Here is an 18,121-nt window from a genome sequence, read left to right as displayed (position 1 = left end):
CTCGGGAGGAGGATTTTCTTTTTGTCGGATGCAAAGGATAACATTGAGACTCCTTTGTCATAAGAACGCAATGTTTTGCTTCGTAACAACCATTTATATTATCCAGATACAGATAGCGATCAAATATATATTACTTTTCAACATTTGATATAATCTCGTTCTTTTGATTCGTGCATTGCCGATGAGCAGTCACACTAAATTTGTTTCTTGCTCATAATTTTTAATCACACCGACAGACTAGCGCAGCTAAATTTAACTCTCGCATAAACGATAATTCGTCCTTGAGTGATAAATGATAATTCGTATCTTGGGTCCGATGTATGCCAGAAATTTCACATAATCTCATAGTTTTTATCAGTCCGATTAGAGCGAAATCTAAGTTGCAGGATGACAAATCGATTTAGCTATATTACAAATTGAACTACGTGCAGCTAAATCAATGATCAGGCCGCCTTAATCATCCATCAGAGATTCGCCCTTCAAGAGCAACCGGATCGGCTTGCGCTTCTCGTCGACCTTCTGCTTCTTCCTGCGATTTATCACGCCGTCAGAAGTGTCCATCATTCGCAGTATCTGCGTCTGATCCGAGCAGTCGACCGGGGCGACTGAGATATCCCGTACCGCCCGAAACTTTCCGCAATTGTTCAGATGCTCGTTCTCCAAGCGGAAGAAGTTCCACACGAAACGCCTGCAAAGCGCACACACTGATTAGATGACAGTCCGGAGTTTCCCGAACGATTCTATCGTATATCCGCTGAGATATTTAATGCCGAAAAATTCACACACCGAACGTGCAAACTATAATAAATACATCGTGATACATCCAATGATTAATATTGTGCAAAACGGAATTTAATGGTGTTCTCTCGAATTTAAAAATACATATGTACATATATATAAATAACAAAAAGGAATATTGCGGTTACAATATGCAAGTAAGTAAAAAATTAAAGAAGACAAATTACAACGTATCAAACATTGCGGTCATGGGACCCCTCTAATCCGCCGTCATTGTCTTCATCGTCTTCGTCGTCGTTGTCCTCACCGTCCATCAGACGAATCACATTCCTGAGATCGTCCTCATCGTCCTCGTCGCGCCTGACGGGCCCTATGGAGATATCTCGCACTGCCCGGAACTTGCCTACATTGTATAGATGCTCGTTCTCCAGCCGAAAGTAATTCCACGTGAACCTTCTAGCGACTTATTAGTAAGGCGATATTGATAAGCGATTAGATCGGCCGGCTCATCGTCGATCAAGTCGTTGCTTCGACTCTCTCGACGATTGATTATTTATTATAGAGAGTGCGGTCGAGGGTCATTAGAGATAATTCAGAGTAATGCGTGCAAACCACGAATTCGAACGTTAATCATCAAGAGTAACAAAACAATAAAATAACAAGATAAAAATTGACTTGCATTCATTGAGCTAACTGTGCCATTTCGACGAATATCTTTCACACTTATTTTGACTAGTTTGAACATAATTGCACATTCCACGTGCATTCACGATTGAAGCGGAGATTCAAGCGTTTGCTTACCTGAAGACTTCCAGCGGGGCGACTATGGAAACCATAAGGTCCGCGTGAACGTACCCCATCTCCGTCAGGGACAAAGAAAATGCCCAGCCAAATCGTAAAATAAAATCCTCCACCATGGCGAAGTAATAATAATACTGTAAACCAAATATTTATTTATATAACAATTAATTTTATTCATGTTACTAATATAACAGAATATTATGGAAAAGAAACTCACAGGGGACGAATAAACTATCTCTTCCCTAAGAAACTTATTTTCTCCTGCGCTGTTGTCGAAGAGGCCCCAATCCAACTTCACATCCCACGTATACGTGAAGCAAGAACTCACCACACTGGCTGTCAGCCACAAGTAGAAGTAGGGATTCTCAGTGGACAATGCGTAATATTCTGTTTTAGAACGAATAATGTTTGCTATATTGTTCAGACAATAGGCTTTAAGTTAAATGAATAAAGGACTTACTTTTGTTTCTTAAATGTAAGTAGGAGAAAATCACCACGAAGAAACTCGTCGCGTATTTGACCGCGTTCAACAAATGTGGAAAAGCTTCTTTGGTGTCCCGGTAGCGTCTCAGGCATTGCGCAAATCGAAACCAAGCTGGCAAACACACTACGATCGGTCTCATCGACAGTTCACGCACTATACAGGTTTCCGTGTCTATAAAAGAAATATAAAGCTGTTTTAGAATTTCAGAAGAAAATAATTAAAAGCAAAATTTTTCTTTTATCAAAAATGCAATCTAGTATGCTTATTGAAAATAATTATCCGAGTTGAAACATCAAATATCGATTAGAGATATAAATACAATTCTAATCGAGCATAATGGAAGCGAAGCAAAATGTCAAGATATCTATTCATAGCGAGTGATTTGTACTATCTATACACAAGTAATAAGAAATTACTGACCCGTGATGTCGGTCCAAGAGGAATTCTGAATATAGAAGCAGACGAAATATTGAAAATCCAAGAAGACCGTGTGAAGGGAATTGAGTTGATCGGCAAGCCAGAAATCCGCGAAGCCCACGTAGAAAAAGGGCGCGCAGAAAACGCGACCCAGAACACGTAGAGTCCAAAATCTGGCCTCGTGTCGCAGCGTCTTGGTGGGATTGAACAGGAATAGTGCGAGCAGCGCATAGAATAGCACCTGCGAAAAGCTGAAATCAATTCCTTGAGATAAAGGAGTCCTTAAGCGCCGTAAAAAGATCGATTGTTTGTTGCGCTTTTAAGTGGTTTTCTCGCAGCGGCGGAATATGCGTAATCTTACTGGCTGAACGAACGGCGGTACACCCAGTGTGTCGCTATACAGGAAGCCCAAAATAGAAACGGACCAGACTAGACCGAGTATGGTTGCCATCTCAATGATATGCTGAAAGTATATAACTCATAAACTATCATGTATTAATAATCTATTCTTAATTCTAGAATATTAATGAGAAATAATTACCAGTTGGAATTAAGATACATCGTCGAATAAAACTGAGTAAAGCGCTGATCACGAATATAGAGCGAATTTTATTTATAACAGTTATAAAAATATATTAATAGCAGACGTTTAAAATAGAACTCGTTTCTAAAAATCTAAATCTTCTATCAGTATTCCAGAATTAATTAGAATTTAATATTATCTCCTTGCGCTTGCAATTTATATAGAATATTGATTTCATCTGTTACGAAACCTGTTCCGACAAATGATTGCGTGGGTCGAGCTCGAATATCAGCACGTGGTTCACGCCGGAAGATCTCCAGCCGTAAACGTTAATTCCCATGAGAAAAAGGAATTCTATCATGAGAAGTGGTCCACGATAAATTCGACAGAGTACCGTCCAATTTTCTTTTATCTTGTACCGCATAGCTAAAATTAAAAACAAAATGTAACATAAATGAATAAAACTCCTTAGAGATTGAGGAAAAGTCGTGTTCTGCTTACCAGACAGCATTACGGCTGCGAAAAGCACGACAAAAGCGCCGGAGAAGAGGCCGACTTTAAACGTAATCCATGGAGAGAGATGTTCTCCGAGCGGCGGCACCCTGAGCCGTTTCATGGCACGTTGACGGTCGCCATGCTCCAGATCTCGAGTGACTAGAGCCTCAGTCTCCGCGATGAGTCTGTCAATATCTTTACGCGTGTGAAAAATCGCCGTGTCGACGTGTTCTGCACGCCATTTGGCACCAATGTCCACATTCAGAAGCTACAAAATATTATTTTGTTATGTTTTACTTGTATAAATTATTTGTATCAATTTGCAAAACCTGTGTACTTTGTCATGCTTCTTCAAGATTTTCCGGAATCCGGTGAAATTTAGGTTCTGGTAGTTTTGGAGCAGAATGAGGAAGAGATAGAATTCGGAGAAGGCCAATTTCAGCTCTTGCAGTTTGCGCGCTGATATCGGCTTCTTGTGGAGGATGTGACTGCGATAGCGTACTTTACGACTCTGAACATCTTCGGAAACTGATAGAATCTCGCTGAGTTCATTATTAAGTGTGGCAAATCTGCGTGTGGCTTCTGCTAGCTTTTCTGAAAGTCAATCATTCTTTTTACCCATTTTATATCTCAAAATCTGTTAATATTTCTTAACAGAGAATAATACAATACCAATAAAGATTAGATGTCAATTGATCTTACCAGAATAGAAGGTATTTATTTTGGCCAGTTCCTTATCACAGTAGTGGAAAAACTTTTCATCAAACTTGCTGAAGTAGCTTTCTAGTACATGCGCTTCACTTGCATCTGCCGATGGAGCTTGCTCCACTGCTGCGTACAGCAGAGCCTTCATTTCCTGTGTAATTATGTTACAAAATGTTAATGCAAACAAATTTCTTGCAAATGTCATAGATGTCAAATGTCAAAACGTGAATATAAGATAAACAGTTCTTGCAAATTGATGTTTCTGGTATTGCATACATAAAATATGCAAAAGGAAAGGACGAAATATGCAAATGTAAGTGTGCAAGATATAAAAGAAGCACTACATACAGAATTATTTGATGTTAAATACCTCGTAGTTGATATACTGCTTCCTCCATTCTGGTGTGATATGTGCACTTAAATGCTCCGCGAATTTCATGCTTGTCGTCGAAGAGGAGGAAGTGTCAACGATTATGCGACGGCTCGGCGTGCAATCGAGTTGACATACGCGCGAACAGATTCATAGCCAGTTATTTTTGGAGCGGCAAGTTAAAGCCAGACGACGCATGTTTGTACACACATACGCATGTTCGCAGGTTATGTTGCCTGACAGTCCGTGTTCGGTCACTTCGAGAACCGGGTGTAATGATTAAAACTTTTTTGTAACCTTGTTACATATATTGCAAATTGTCGTTGTGTACGCTGTGCATAAGCTCCATCGAAAAGTCTTGTGAATAAACAATTTTTTGAAGATTCAGCACATTGTAAACAATTTGTGATCCACGTGGTAGATCTGTAATAAAATGTTACGTGTAGATGTATAGATTTTCTAGTATATTTTCTTGTGTCTTGCACAGATTTTCGAAGATTTTGATGAGGAATATGCGAACTGTGATCGTTGAATTGTAATAATACTTTTATCGCAAACATGGTGAAGCTAATTGTACCAAGAGTGCATTGTGCAAGGTTTACACGATGTGTAAGTATTATTGGGCACTCTATATTTAGATTATTAAATGGAATTAATGTGGCAACAATCTGCATTCAGTTTTCAGCCAAATCAAAGCCTGTACTTAATGATACAGCATTTGATTCGTCTAATGATGAAATAAAATATAGACATCATCCGGGCATCATCAAACCTAAAACTCCAGAGTTTCCAAATTGGGCATTAAAAGAAATACAAATTATTTTGAAAGGTACAGAATTATATCGTTATTATCAGTTTTTTAAATAGTTATGGAACATTTTTAATCATGCTCTTATTTCATAATATTTGTAGAAAAACAGATAAAATCAAAAGAAATTAAAGAAAGTGCAAAGAACTTAATCTGCCACTTGAATGGCCGTCTTCTACCATTAGAGCAATCTAAACTTTCAGCAAAGTTACAAAAAGTAGAAGAACGTTTAAATGCTAATAACAATGGAGAGAAGATATCGATTAAAGACATAGATTTCAGTAAGAACAGAATAGCTAGGAATATTTTGAAGCAAAACGTTTATAACTGGCAACCGATAACTTTCGATAAGCTCACTTGTCTCACATACCTGGTTGGCAGAAGTGTACAGAATTACACAGTTTTATATAAAATTCTAAATGAGATCAAAGTACGCGACAAAGATTTCAGGCCCAAAACATTGTTCGACTTTGGCTCTGGCACTGGTACAGTCATGTGGTTAGTATAAAAGCTGATTTAAAAAAGATAATGTACAATTGATCGACGTAATGAGAAGACAAAAATGTTCCACAGGGCAGCGTCCGAAATCTGGCCGGATTCGCTGAAGGAATATCTTTGTGTCGACGTATCGGAATCAATGATTGAACTGTCAGAAAGATTAGCGAAAGCTGCTACACCTAAAATTAAAAACATTTTCTATCGTCAATATTTTCCCATGTCTGTAAATGTAAGAAATATATTTGTAAAACATTACACATCGAAATTTTAGATGACTAAGTGCCGATTTGAAATGTTTCTATTGTTACTTTTAGCCTCATGATATCGTGGTGAGCGCGCATTCTTTATTCGAATTGCCGAATGTGAATACGCGTCTCGAAACGATATTAGATCTTTGGAAAAAAACTGAAAACTACCTGATCATTGTAGAGCAAGGAACAAATGCGGGTTTTAAGGTAAACATGTTCAACAGTTCCGCATTTATATCTCGTTTATAGAATTATCTCATTCTTTTATCCCAATTTTTTTTCCGGAAGCTAGTGAATGAAGCGCGAGATTTCATCCTCAAGTATGTGAATTCGAAAAATAGACGGGACACGCAATTCGCTCACGTTTTTGCACCTGTAAGTATCGATTAGAATAAGAACAGACGATTCCAAACGCGATGCACCAATTGTATCTTTTTTGTCATTGTCGTAATCTAGTGTCCGCACGATTTGAAGTGTCCGAGATTCGCCACAGACGATACTCCGTGCAATTTCAGTGTTCTGTATCATCCATTGCGAATTATGGACAATTCTAATCACAAGTCCGAACTCTACTCATATGTCGTCTTGAAGAAAAGTACGTGAAGAAAGAGTATATACGTAAAATATAAAAATATATAAGGAAAAAATATATAAAACAAATACATAAAAGTAACACTGAGGGACAGAGTTGTTACTTCAAATTGTGAAGTGCAAATAATTTGATAAAAACTGCTTATCTGTATTAACTGTGGAAAGAGTTTCACCGTTACGCAATATTCCAGTATAAATGCAACCTTTTTAGAAAGGTATTTCTCTTTGCAGGCAAACGTCCTGAGGACGACGAACAGTGGCCGCGGATCGTGCGATCAGTATTGAATCGTTCCCAACACACGATTTGTCGCATGTGCGTCGCCAGCGGCGAGCTGAAGGAGGACATCTTCACAAAATATAAGAATGGAAAGTAGGTATAAAATTTCGTCGAACGTTTGAGCGCACGGCGATTATATGAGAATCTTTTATCGCCAGGCATATCTATCGCACCGCGAGATGCAGCGAATGGGGTGACAGATTACCTTTGCGCTATGATCAGCAGCAGGAAAGCCTAGGAAATGACACAATTAATGTAGAAACAACTAATGAAACAACTACTGTAGAATAAGGAAATAAAGTTTCGTTAAAGTAATAAAGTGTGTAACTTGCTGTTGTCTTTTACTATATGCCTATTTCTTAAACTTAATAAAAATATTTAAAAAGTGCGACTCGTTTTCATAATGAAAAGAAAAATAAAAGTAAAAAAAATTCTAACATAATACTTTCTTCAAGCGTTTTCAATCCTTGTATTGCATTTTTATAATTATTTTAGAATATAGATAATAGTTTACCTTTGCTATTAAATTTTATTATTTATCTCGATTTTACTATCTCAAAATTTTCTACAATTTGCCACTTTTCTCATTTTAATTTAACGTTAAATTAAGGGTACATCACGTATATCAGTGCATTGCATTGATACTCATAATATGTAATTGATTGGTACTTTTTATCTCGTTGTTTTTTAATTTTCTCGTTTTTAATTTTTGATAACTTTTATACCTTTCTGATTTTCGCTTTTTTTTTTGGTCCAACTTTGGACATTAATATCTTATTTCGAAGAAATTGTCGCTTAGGCCACTCTGATACTGAACCACTCATATCGAGATTGTAAAAAGCGCATGGGATGAAGAGGGGCATTTAAAAGCGGACTGAACGCTGGTCCACAGGCCAGTTTCGCTTATACAACAGACGAGAAAATTTCTCCAGGTGCAAGGTAAGATAAATTTAAAGATCCGAGAAGAGAATGTATTATATTGTGGATTTTACCTGGTATTGTGTAGCTTTCTTGCAGCATGTTTAACAATGAGCACGTAACATAGTTTTCTCTATTTTGCTTGATACTTCATCTTGAAAATACTTGCTACAATCTAATCCACAAAATTTACTGGAATCTGAAGATTATAAAAATAAGTATTAGAGTAGAACGAGTTACAGTCATCAAGTTTAAAATTATTGGTTTAATTTGATTTAAAAGTATTTTATATATTTTTTTTCTAAATTTTATATCTAATTTAATATTTTTTTTATATCCAATTTAATTTAATTTCCAATCTGGATATCTTAACATAATTTAAAAATCAAAATTAAAAAATATGTAAAAAAGTATTCGCTATAATTATATTATCTGCATCGTGTGTGTCGCGATAATGCTACTACGAGAAATAGATTGATATCGAGTCGAATTTCAGAGTAGATTTCAGACAGGAATTCGAAAGCGACCACAACAAGTACCTTGTAAATATAATAAAAAGTTAAGAGTGCATCGATTACGCAACGCGTTATGGGATAATATAAGTGACCGGTGTATTTGCGCGTCGATTTTTCCGTGTACAACTTTCTCTCATGAGAGTACTACAAGTGTTTCACTTTCTTCTCGAAACTCGTTTGTCACGTTAGCCGTAAGCATATTAGCATGTTATGCGTATATTTATATAAATATGCGCATATCCAAACTAAAAAATTTCACAATTTTACAAATTCATAAACTAGTTTCATGATAAATTATTAGCCATTTAATTTTTTTCAATATACATTTGGCATATTAATTTTATCTCTTTTTTAATACCTGAATATTTCATTTATCTGTTGTAGATTAAATTTCCAAGATGCTCGCCACGACGATGGTGTTGCTGGTGCTAACACTGCTATTATTATTATATACAAGCTGTCGCAAACCAAAAGGATACCCGCCAGGTGGGCAATCCTATTCTTCTTAAGCAATTTCTTCTAAATTATAACTGATACTTTTTATTATCCTCCCAGGTCCAAAATGGTGGCCTATTCTAGGCTGTGCATTAGAAGTAGCGCGTCTCCGCCAGGAGACCAAATATCTCTGCAAAACGTGCTCGGCGCTAGGCAAGAAGTACGGGCCCGTGGTGGGTCTAAAGATCGGCACGGATCGCATTGTTGTCCTGAACGATCTGGAGAACATACGGGCGATGTTGAATAACGAGGATTGCGACGGTCGGCCGACCGGACCTCTGTACGAGGCGAGAACTTGGGGCGCCAGACGAGGTAAAATCACCCGCTTGAAAAAAAAAAGAAAGTAAAACGAATCACTCCGCGAGTTTCGAGAAATATAATCGAATAATGGCTTGCGATCAGGTCTCATCGTTGTAGACGGGCAGCTGTGGGTGGAGCAACGGCGATTCGTCCTGCGGCACTTGAAGGAGTTCGGCTTCGGTCGCAACAGCATGGCCACGATCATCGAAAACGAGGCTCTGATGTTGGTGGAACATTTCAAAAAACTGCTGCAGGACGGCTACGGGATCGTTAATGCCCGAAAACTTATGACGGCGAATACGACAATGGTGAAAAACAACGGTCAAATATATAAGCTGCAGAAGGACCCGAAGGATAAACTGAAGGACAAGTCGCAGCTGTGCGACAAATTCGGCGTGATCGAGGAGAAAACTGCCACTCGCAAGACTCAGACGGCGGCGGATTTGTACATGAAGGTTGAAGACTACACGGACATCAAGAAACTCTCCCAATCGACGGGCGTGATCGTGTCTATGAACGACACGTTCGGTGTGACCGTTCTGAACACACTCTGGCAGATGATGGCTGGCAAAAGGTCCGTCCAAATTGTTTCGGGATATTTATAAATCTGGAAAATACATGTTAAGAATTAATTCTTCAATAATGTGAACAATTCCTGAATAGATTTGACACCGACGACAAGCAGCTCAAGTACCTACAGCGAATCCTAACGAAGCTCCTGGAGGAGATCGACATGATCGGCGCGCCTTTCAGTCACTTTCCACTGTTGCGCTTCATCGCGCCGGAAATGTCGGGCTACAAACTGTTTGTAGAAACACACCAAGAGTTGTGGACATTCTTGAAAGTGAGCGGATGTACACATAAGCGTATCATCGCACTAATATATCACTGGATCATTTTATAGACAAGTGTCTCGACGAGCGAGGATAATTATTGAAGATCAATGATTTCTTTTCAGGAGGAATTGTACAATCATAAGAACACATTCATACCAAGCGCGCCGCGAGATTTGATGGATGTCTACCTGACTGTGCTAGATTCGAAAGATTACAGCAAGACATTCTCAGGTACAGAAATATACAATTTGCGCGCGCGCGCAAATAACATTATTGCTAACAAGATTCAACAAAATTTCAGAATCTCAGCTATTGGGGATCTGCGTCGATCTTTTCATAGCTGGTTCCGAAACGACATCAAAAGCACTCGGCTTTGGATTTTTGTACCTGTTATTGTTCCCGCATGTTCAGAGGAAAGCGCAGGAAGAACTAGACAGAGTCCTCGGCGACAGATTTCCCACGTTGGCCGATAGATCCAAGTAAATGTCGTTAATCGTTTTCACACGCCCAAATAATTACAGATTGAGAGCAGAACAGATAATTCCACAATTTTATTCTTCTTTTCCAGAATGCCATATGTCCAAGCTGTCGTCTTGGAGACTATTAGGATATTCATGAGCCGCACCTTGAATGTTCCACATAGAGCCCTGAGAGACACTTATATTAACGGCCATAAAATACCAAAGGTAAAATTTAATTAACAAAAAATAAGTTTAAAAATGATGACAAATAATAAATAATTAATGAATGATAAAAAAGTAATAAATAATTAATGAATGATAAAAAAGTAATAAATAATTAATGAATGATAAACAAGTAATAAATCAAGAAAATAAAAACTATTGCCTTTTTCAGGACACAATGCTTATTGTGAATTTCGACGGGGTGCTCATGGACGAGTCCTGGGGTGATCCAGAAAATTTTCGGCCGGAGAGATTCCTCGACAGCAATGACAACATTGTTACACCAGAAAAATACTTCCCTTTCAGTATCGGTAATGTCTTCTTCTTTTTTCTATAAAACTGCTATAATACATAAATAAATAAATATTATGAACGCAACAGTGAGCAAAATGATTTACATCTTACAGGCAAACACCGCTGTCTGGGAGAGGTGTTAGCTAAAAGCAACATCTTTGTCATAACAGCTGCCCTGCTGCAAGCGTTCACTTTTTCCGTGGTTCCCGGCGAGCCGCAACCATCCACGCAGGAGTTCGTCGATAGTGTCACGGGCGGTCCCAAACCGTATAGAGCGTTAGTTACCCTGAGAAAATAACTGGGACATACGGTCGTAACATTATTTCCGGGGCGCATAATCTCTATCTAGTTCCAGTTTCAATGCCATTCTAATCAAAATCTGAACAATAAAACAACTCTGTTTATATTTCCAGTCAAAAATTTTGTACAGATTGTAAGAGAAGAGATAGTAAAAGAGTTAACATAACGCATCAATTTTTCTTATATATGTAACATTTTGTCAGAAAAATATAGTTTTATTGTTGCTATGTACATAATAGAAGTACATAGGTGTGTGTATGTATGTGTGTATGTATGTATATGTATACAAGGTGTGTTCTAACTACGATAGCCATTCCCTTGTATTTCACGAAGGAGACAGATGTAATAAATACAACTTACGTTTAACAACTCCAACTGAATTCTATTGTGAATATAATAATGATTCACAAAAGTTGTTGGAGTGGTAAGTTTTCACATTATTATGCAGCGTAATAAACATTGTAATGTTATTCAAGATGAATATACATGGCTTGATTTAACAGAATTATGTCAAAATATATCCGAATAAAAAATATAAAAATATCTCGCAACAGTTCTCCAACGCAATGAAGATATTAGGAATAGAAATAAATATTAAATATTAAAAACAGGAAATTGGAAATATTTCATTTCAAAACAAGAAAATGGAATGTATTAACGTATCATGTGAATCAAAGATTAAGAATTGGAAATAATTAATACATTTCGTTCTCTTGTTTGAAATAAATTATTCCAAATTGCTCTTTCTAATATTTGATATTTATTTCTAATCCTAATGTTTTCTCTACTGTGCGTTGGACTTTACTCTTTGATTATCTCACCTTAACAATTTTATATACAGAACGATGAGTCGCGCGTGCGTGCGTGTGTGTACCCTGTATACACATATACAAACATATATAAAGCTACATGAAATAAATACTTGTACATACATTAGAAGAATATAATTTTCGTATCACCGCGTTTGTTTGTCAGTCGTTTAACAAACATACGAGTTCACATTCACGCATCATACATTTGACAATAATAAATTACACTGTATACAGATTGTACATAAATATGTGGATTATACATATATCACGTAAATATATATCTCGTCTCGCAAAATTCGCTTTCTCCTGCTGATAGATAAAATTCTCATATAGCTTCTCTTTTAATATATTTGCATTCACACACGTATCTTCACCTAGCGTCAAATTTTGTGTCATATATGACCCTCCGGGTCCAAACATTATTTCTTACAATATAAAGACTTTAGCATTATAGACTTCATACTATAAAAGATTTATAAAGATTGATATAATCAATGTCTTTATCAATAACAAGGAGAATTAAATGATCGTATTTGTCTAAACGTGAAGGCGAGTCACGAACTGTGTGTGCGAAGAGTTTATACGTGAAAAATTAGCAAGAGAGCGAATCAAAACACACGAACAATGCAGGTACAGTTCTAGTTAAACAAATGCTCTCAACTAAGATACAGTTTTGCAGAAAGCAAAAAATATGTTAAGCAATTATACTATTATGTACCATTATGTACATTCGCGTTAAACAATGTTCGCAAAACTACTAGCGAAAAGTCATTATATTGTCACTTGACTTTTACATTTTCGCAAACACAGTCATTAAAAAAGATACAAAACGTTCGATCGATCTGGAAAAACCGCTTTCGCTTCAGTCGTTAATACTTTAACCGTTTGAGTGTTAAAGGCGGATGCAAAAATGCGTGCGAAAAGTGCCAAGTAAAATGCTTCCTTCCTTCGTCTCACTGATCAACTTAATATTTCACAATATAATTCTTGTGAGACGGCTGTACAGTTTAATGCACATTCTTCATTTCTCATACAACTGAAAGGTTAACTTAACTTCCTGAGAATCGGTGGGTTTCGCTGGCACTTGTGAAACAGGAGAAGCGCGATCGCGCACTCACAAACGGTTAAAGCATACTCAACTCCTTAAAATGGACGGTATAAATTAATAACTGCAGCATCGATCTACTCAATGTATAATAACGAGTGTGAGAGCGAAATGAAATATATAAAAATAGTAAACATTTATAAAACCAGCCACTTATACTAACCGTGCAGATGGTACCGAAAGAACGCTCGAGCTTCTTCGTCCTTTAGTCAGCTAGGATGATCCTCTACTATGTGGATCTGTTTAGGAAACAAAACACATTATATTAAATACATTAAAATGATGAAAAGCACATTAGTGTTACAATTTTAACTTATTATTATTTATCGGGAATTCTTACCTCAGACAGAATAGCCCAATTTTCACTCTCACTGTGTATAGTTAAACGAAGGACCGATATTTTACCCAGTCTTCGATCCACGGTCCCTTCGGCAATGCCAAGTACATCGAACTTACCTAATTCACATATGATATTTTTCAACAAACACTCGCAATTGTTAAATTCGATAAACACGCAGAATATGAACGCAGAAATTTCTTACCTATAACAACATAGCCATCCTCCGTCACGTCGTTGCTGTTCCTGTCTAATAATTGTGACATTTCGGTTAATACTTCTACCGTTGTGTTGTAAAACCTATCAGACGGGTGTTCAGGATTTCCGCTCCTGAATAAGTACCTGCGTGCAAGATAATCATGAAAGATAATCTTCCCGCCTGGATTGACGATTCTGCTATATGGCTACTTACTTCTTTATAAAAATAGGATGTGAAAATTTAAATCTTAAATGGTCGCCCGGCTGCGGTAGCAGGCCCCAAAAGAACGACTCGCCCTTGTATGCTTTCTGCAGTGTGTACTGTTTATAAGGCTTGATTTGAGTCTCCACGATCGCTTCGGGATTCTCGTGGGCATAAAACAGCGTGATCTTGCCGAACTGTTTGTCCTAAATAAACATAATTCGTAATATTATACAATCGGTGCTGTCACAATTGTATTTCTTTTTAGCCTTTTTGAATAAGCAACATTACCTTAAGTTTCTGCACTTTTCCCTTTAAAGAGGAATGCGTTCCTATGTGTTGAAAAAGGGAGGGTTTGTAATGCACCCATAATTCTGCTTTAGCCATTTTGCAATGTTTCTGCCGAAAGAAAAATGGATTTCTTTGAAAAATTTGTTTTACTTATTAAATAGCTCAATTCTGTTCGTTTATACTTACGTTATCTTTGTCAAGACTGCAAACTTTTGTTGATATTAAGTGGTCCAAAAGCCAATCGACAGGCTTATCATTGTGAAACATTAAAAAGAATTGAATCAGCCAAGGCAACTCCACACATTTGAACAGTTTTCCTATATTAAAGTTATTCATAAATTGTTTAATATGTATTTTCATGTCTTCAATCATTTAATATGTATTTTAATATGTATAATATATAATAATGTCGTACCGATAAAGCCGAGCTGACAGAAATCGAGAACAAACCAATTTTCTTTTGTGCCAATCTTCTGCAATGCGAAAGACTTCATGGTAGTTATAAAGTTCTTTTTAGCTAGGATATCGTCCTCTAATTGTACGTAAAATGTGCCTTTCGTCTTCGCGTACGACATTAGGAAGGCAAAGTCCAGATTTTGCTTGGATCGCCAAACAACACGTTGATGATCGTCGCCGAGAGTGTCGCGCAATCTCGATAAGTCCGGATAGTAAGACGCCGATGGCGATATTACGTCGATCACGCCAGCTTCGCATTCGATGGGAAATCTAAAACAAAATATATTAATATGTGATAGATAAAAAATTAATAGAATAAAAATGTAAATTCAATCATAAACTTACTGCACTTCAATTTGCTTTGCAACGTACGTCACATAATCTAGATCTGTCTGAAAAAAGATACATGTATATGTTTGTTAATTCATGAATAGAAAACGCGAACAGCTTTGACATCCTTTTATAATCAATGATTTCACTCACTTCAGCTACTAAAACGATGATCAGCGTGTCCGCGGTCTCTGTGGCGTTCATACGATCCAACAGGTTCTTTAGGGTCGCCATAAGGTAGGACTGGACCTCACGCTTCACTGTTGGCACCCCCAGCACCATGCTAACCCCTGATCTACCTCTGCTCTGCACAAACGCCGGACGTAGGCTGTTTGGATCGTTAAGAAAGTGCGGCAGGAAGTTGTAGATCGAGGGCAGCTTGATGCTGGTGATGTTGGAAGTGCCATTGTTGATGAGTAGCTGCAGATCAGGCAGAATGTGATTGCTCTCGATCAGCTGAAGTAACTGATGCGAGAGTAGGTTTATCTCCTCCTGGCTGCCGATGTACTTGGCACGCAAATGCTCTAGCTTGGCCTGCAGCTCCGCAATGCTGTTCTGCAGCACAGTTTCCTCGCGCATGTCCGACGGCGTTAGCAGGTTCAGAATAGCGCACGGCAGCAGAACTACCAGCAGCAAGATCAAACATCGTTTCCGTACTGGAGTCAAAGCTGTAAAATGCGTCATCTTTCTCCTATAAGCCTCTAAGTTTTACATGATTGCATCCATATTTTGAGGGAACAGGAAGACCAGCCTCGAAAGTATCTTCTGGAAGTTGCTGTCATTTATCTATAAGAAAAAAATAAAAATTAATCACTAATTGTCGTTTGTGCATAAACCAAACACATCACTTGGCATTTAAAAATATATAAATATGCAAACAAAAACATCTTTACCAATAAAAACTTAATATTCCAATGTTTCTATGTATTTTGAGCTTTAAAACAAATTTACTCAGCAAATCTTTCACTCATATCATTTAACAGCAATTTGGTATGCTTTACCATGTATGCCAAATTAAATTCTTATCATAAGTATATAATGATAAGTATATAAATCGCATATAAGAAATCACATTTTTTATCAATAGTGTTTATCTCACTGATAGCCATTTTCGTAACCACTTTTTCATAATTGTAATATAATATGTATTAATACAAAATATTAATTACTGAATAGCACACTTTTTACTTTACATTATTATTTAGATATTATCTAGTTATTAATTTTATTCAAAATTTTGATGACATTTATTTATTACATATTTTTTGTTAAATATTTTTTAAAAATTGATAGTGCCGGTTATTAATGATAACCATCACGACAGTCAATCTGTTAAATTTTCGACATTTTTCTCAAGTTTTGTAATATTGGTTTCTGAATCATTTTATTAATAAAAATACAAAAGAATGAGTGTAGTAACTCATCTCAATGTTTGCATAACAATAAAAAATTATTTTTTAGTATACATAATTTCTAATACTTGTATTACTAAAAAACTTTGTTAATCATAAAAAATTCAAAAACAAAAAATTTAGTACTAGCAAAAGAATCATTTCTAATGCATATCTTAAAACAATTTAGAGTAATTTAAAAATTAAAGGAAAGTAGAGTTATTGCGAAAAAGAAGAAATACTAATAACTTTCGCTAACTCGACACAAGTCGATTGACGAGCTGGCTGTTCGTCTTTTTGATCTCATCACTTAACCTTCCTCGACGTCACAGCTCACGTATGCATGTCGCAACGACATTGCTTCGTCGTCGCGCTAAAATTTTGTCTTCATCGTCTTGATAACGAGGATCTCCAGAATATGTGTCACGACAAGGATGTGACGTAGATCACATCTGTTTTGCAGATTATTTGCAGAAGATCAGAACCAGTTGCACACCTGTTTCCGACATAACCTGCCTCAACCCTACCCACCCGGACATTAGCCTATTTGAACCCGCCATATAAGCGAATGCATTGGGTGCTCAAAAAGTAAAGGATAAAAGATACACGAATAAAACAATATGTATTACATGTGGTCCACACATATACATATTGTGTGTATCACATATAATATATTGTATACGCGGGGGAAGAACAAATAAACATATAAAAGATAAAATAGTATTATCATATTTATATACCTAGTTTATCGTGAATTTGTCATCTAATGAAAAGATAAGATTAAACGATTTGATAATCTTAGAAAGACTGATAACTGAAAAAAAATATTTAAGCATAAAAAATAATAAGCTTTGAGAAGAAATTCGAATTTAGCAGATAATTTTTATATATTATATTTTTTTAATTATAAATTGATTTTTATTAGATGTACATTGTAGAAAATTAATATTCTCTGTTGGAAAAAGAAATTAATCGATTAATGTGTGATGTTTTTACTAGAGATACTCATGTATCATTAAACAATGTCTGTCGCATAGATCAGCAAAAACGTGCACGATAATGTAAAATTAATGACTTCATATATATTACCTGTCAAAATGATATATTTCTGCTAAATATTTATATTGTCGCGAATGAATCAATATATATGCGCTAAATTATGATGTTCGCTTTAAACCATCTATAATGCACGACACAATACGCGATAGTATTCTATTTATAATTTTATGTGTAATACAAGAAACATTTTGTACATCAAAGGATACACGAACTATGAAATATATATTAGTGTTACGTACATATACGCAAGTTTTAATTTTTTTAAATGTTTTATATGGATGTTCTGTATTACAAAGCATATAAAATTACATAGAAACAGAATTCTGTTTTGAAATTTGTTACGAAAAATAGACCATGCCAAACAGATTGTACTTAAAATCGAATGAAGATTACCGTGAAAATCGTCAACGCTTCTTCTTCTTCTTCTCTCTGGTGGATTTACAAAAAAACTACTTTAACAACAATCTGTCTTTGAATTTATATCAGTACTTTGACGGATTCTATCACTACTTCACAAACTTTTGATGCTTCTCTTCTTATGCTGTCGATGAGTGAACGACAATCGAATCGATTTGAGAACTGACACTGTCCAATATTCGATGTATGAAGGTATATACACACGAATGATATGCTTGCAGTAATAC

General features: G+C 36.4%; 4 protein-coding genes across 11 annotated transcripts; 2 read left to right on the top strand and 2 right to left on the bottom strand.

Moving 5' to 3' along the window:
* Nucleotides 1-73: 73 nt before the first annotated feature.
* Nucleotides 74-4,670, bottom strand: LOC105672035 (solute carrier family 53 member 1-like). 4 transcript variants are annotated; one of them, XM_012366703.2, is made up of 12 exons: nt 4,534-4,670; nt 4,161-4,314; nt 3,796-4,052; nt 3,465-3,726; nt 3,214-3,389; nt 2,802-2,903; nt 2,444-2,681; nt 2,000-2,194; nt 1,757-1,926; nt 1,540-1,673; nt 1,046-1,194; nt 426-688 (listed from the first exon to the last, which is right to left on the bottom strand). In XM_012366703.2, the coding sequence occupies exons 1-12, from the start codon at nt 4,600-4,602 to the stop codon at nt 645-647; spliced, it is 1,950 nt and encodes a 649-aa protein (XP_012222126.1). In that variant the 5' UTR covers nt 4,603-4,670; the 3' UTR covers nt 426-644. The 4 variants fall into 4 exon arrangements, with proteins under 4 accessions (XP_012222123.1, XP_012222126.1, XP_012222124.1 ...); XM_012366701.2 differs by having other exon boundaries at nt 578-688; nt 966-1,194; XM_012366700.2 differs by lacking the exon at nt 1,046-1,194 and having other exon boundaries at nt 74-688.
* A 350-nt stretch (nt 4,671-5,020) lies between these two features.
* Nucleotides 5,021-7,287, top strand: LOC105672037 (ribosome assembly protein METTL17, mitochondrial). Its single transcript, XM_012366711.2, has 9 exons — nt 5,021-5,142; nt 5,212-5,362; nt 5,446-5,839; nt 5,915-6,068; nt 6,154-6,294; nt 6,376-6,462; nt 6,544-6,682; nt 6,910-7,048; nt 7,114-7,287. Exons 1-9 carry the CDS (start codon nt 5,092-5,094, stop codon nt 7,244-7,246), a joined length of 1,389 nt encoding a protein of 462 aa, XP_012222134.1. The 5' UTR covers nt 5,021-5,091; the 3' UTR covers nt 7,247-7,287.
* Nucleotides 7,288-8,678: 1,391 nt separating this feature from the next.
* On the top strand, nt 8,679-11,801 carry Cyp303a1 (Probable cytochrome P450 303a1). The gene is made up of 9 exons (XM_012366781.2): nt 8,679-8,874; nt 8,944-9,195; nt 9,286-9,757; nt 9,847-10,027; nt 10,142-10,250; nt 10,321-10,498; nt 10,588-10,705; nt 10,875-11,013; nt 11,110-11,801. The coding sequence occupies exons 1-9, from the start codon at nt 8,787-8,789 to the stop codon at nt 11,292-11,294; spliced, it is 1,722 nt and encodes a 573-aa protein (XP_012222204.1). The 5' UTR covers nt 8,679-8,786; the 3' UTR covers nt 11,295-11,801.
* Mgat4a (alpha-1,3-mannosyl-glycoprotein 4-beta-N-acetylglucosaminyltransferase a) lies at nt 11,377-18,029 on the bottom strand. Of its 5 annotated transcripts, none has more exons than XM_012366778.2 (10): nt 17,871-18,029; nt 15,181-15,813; nt 15,043-15,089; nt 14,657-14,967; nt 14,428-14,558; nt 14,242-14,349; nt 13,963-14,156; nt 13,756-13,892; nt 13,554-13,669; nt 11,377-13,452 (listed from the first exon to the last, which is right to left on the bottom strand). In XM_012366778.2, exons 2-10 carry the CDS (start codon nt 15,709-15,711, stop codon nt 13,423-13,425), a joined length of 1,605 nt encoding a protein of 534 aa, XP_012222201.1. In that variant the 5' UTR covers nt 15,712-15,813; nt 17,871-18,029; the 3' UTR covers nt 11,377-13,422. The 5 variants fall into 5 exon arrangements, with proteins under 5 accessions (XP_012222201.1, XP_012222199.1, XP_012222200.1 ...); XM_012366776.2 differs by lacking the exon at nt 17,871-18,029 and adding an exon at nt 16,668-16,983; XM_012366777.2 differs by lacking the exon at nt 17,871-18,029 and adding an exon at nt 16,678-16,983.
* Between the last annotated feature and the right edge of the window lie 92 nt (nt 18,030-18,121).

This window comes from Linepithema humile, chromosome 1 (assembly GCF_040581485.1).
Source record: "Linepithema humile isolate Giens D197 chromosome 1, Lhum_UNIL_v1.0, whole genome shotgun sequence".
Classification (NCBI taxonomy): Eukaryota; Metazoa; Arthropoda; class Insecta; order Hymenoptera; family Formicidae; genus Linepithema; species Linepithema humile.
The sequence above is the reverse complement of the archived record's forward strand: the minus strand, read 5'-3'. Positions and strand labels throughout refer to the sequence as shown.

Bases quoted from the DNA above. Each gene is read 5' to 3' on its own strand.
- LOC105672037 (XM_012366711.2), top strand. From the start codon at position 5,092: ATGGTGAAGCTAATTGTACCAAGAGTGCATTGTGCAAGGTTTACACGA. The intron at 6,069-6,153 runs GTAAGAAATATA...TGTTACTTTTAG, and splicing joins ATTTTCCCATGTCTGTAAAT to CCTCATGATATCGTGGTGAG. The intron at 6,295-6,375 runs GTAAACATGTTC...TTTTTCCGGAAG, and splicing joins GAACAAATGCGGGTTTTAAG to CTAGTGAATGAAGCGCGAGA.
- Mgat4a (XM_012366778.2), bottom strand. From the start codon at position 15,711: ATGACGCATTTTACAGCTTTGACTCCAGTACGGAAACGATGTTTGATC. The intron at 14,559-14,656 runs GTACGACATTAT...ACTTTAATATAG, and splicing joins CTGTCAGCTCGGCTTTATCG to GAAAACTGTTCAAATGTGTG. The intron at 13,670-13,755 runs GTAAGAAATTTC...TATGTGAATTAG, and splicing joins GGATGGCTATGTTGTTATAG to GTAAGTTCGATGTACTTGGC.
- LOC105672035 (XM_012366700.2), bottom strand. From the start codon at position 4,602: ATGAAATTCGCGGAGCATTTAAGTGCACATATCACACCAGAATGGAGG. The intron at 4,053-4,160 runs GTAAGATCAATT...ATTGACTTTCAG, and splicing joins AATAAATACCTTCTATTCTG to AAAAGCTAGCAGAAGCCACA. The intron at 689-1,539 runs GTAAGCAAACGC...TGCGCTTTGCAG, and splicing joins GCCCCGCTGGAAGTCTTCAG to GCGTTTCGTGTGGAACTTCT.
- Cyp303a1 (XM_012366781.2), top strand. From the start codon at position 8,787: ATGCTCGCCACGACGATGGTGTTGCTGGTGCTAACACTGCTATTATTA. The intron at 9,196-9,285 runs GTAAAATCACCC...GCTTGCGATCAG, and splicing joins AACTTGGGGCGCCAGACGAG to GTCTCATCGTTGTAGACGGG. The intron at 11,014-11,109 runs GTAATGTCTTCT...TACATCTTACAG, and splicing joins ATACTTCCCTTTCAGTATCG to GCAAACACCGCTGTCTGGGA.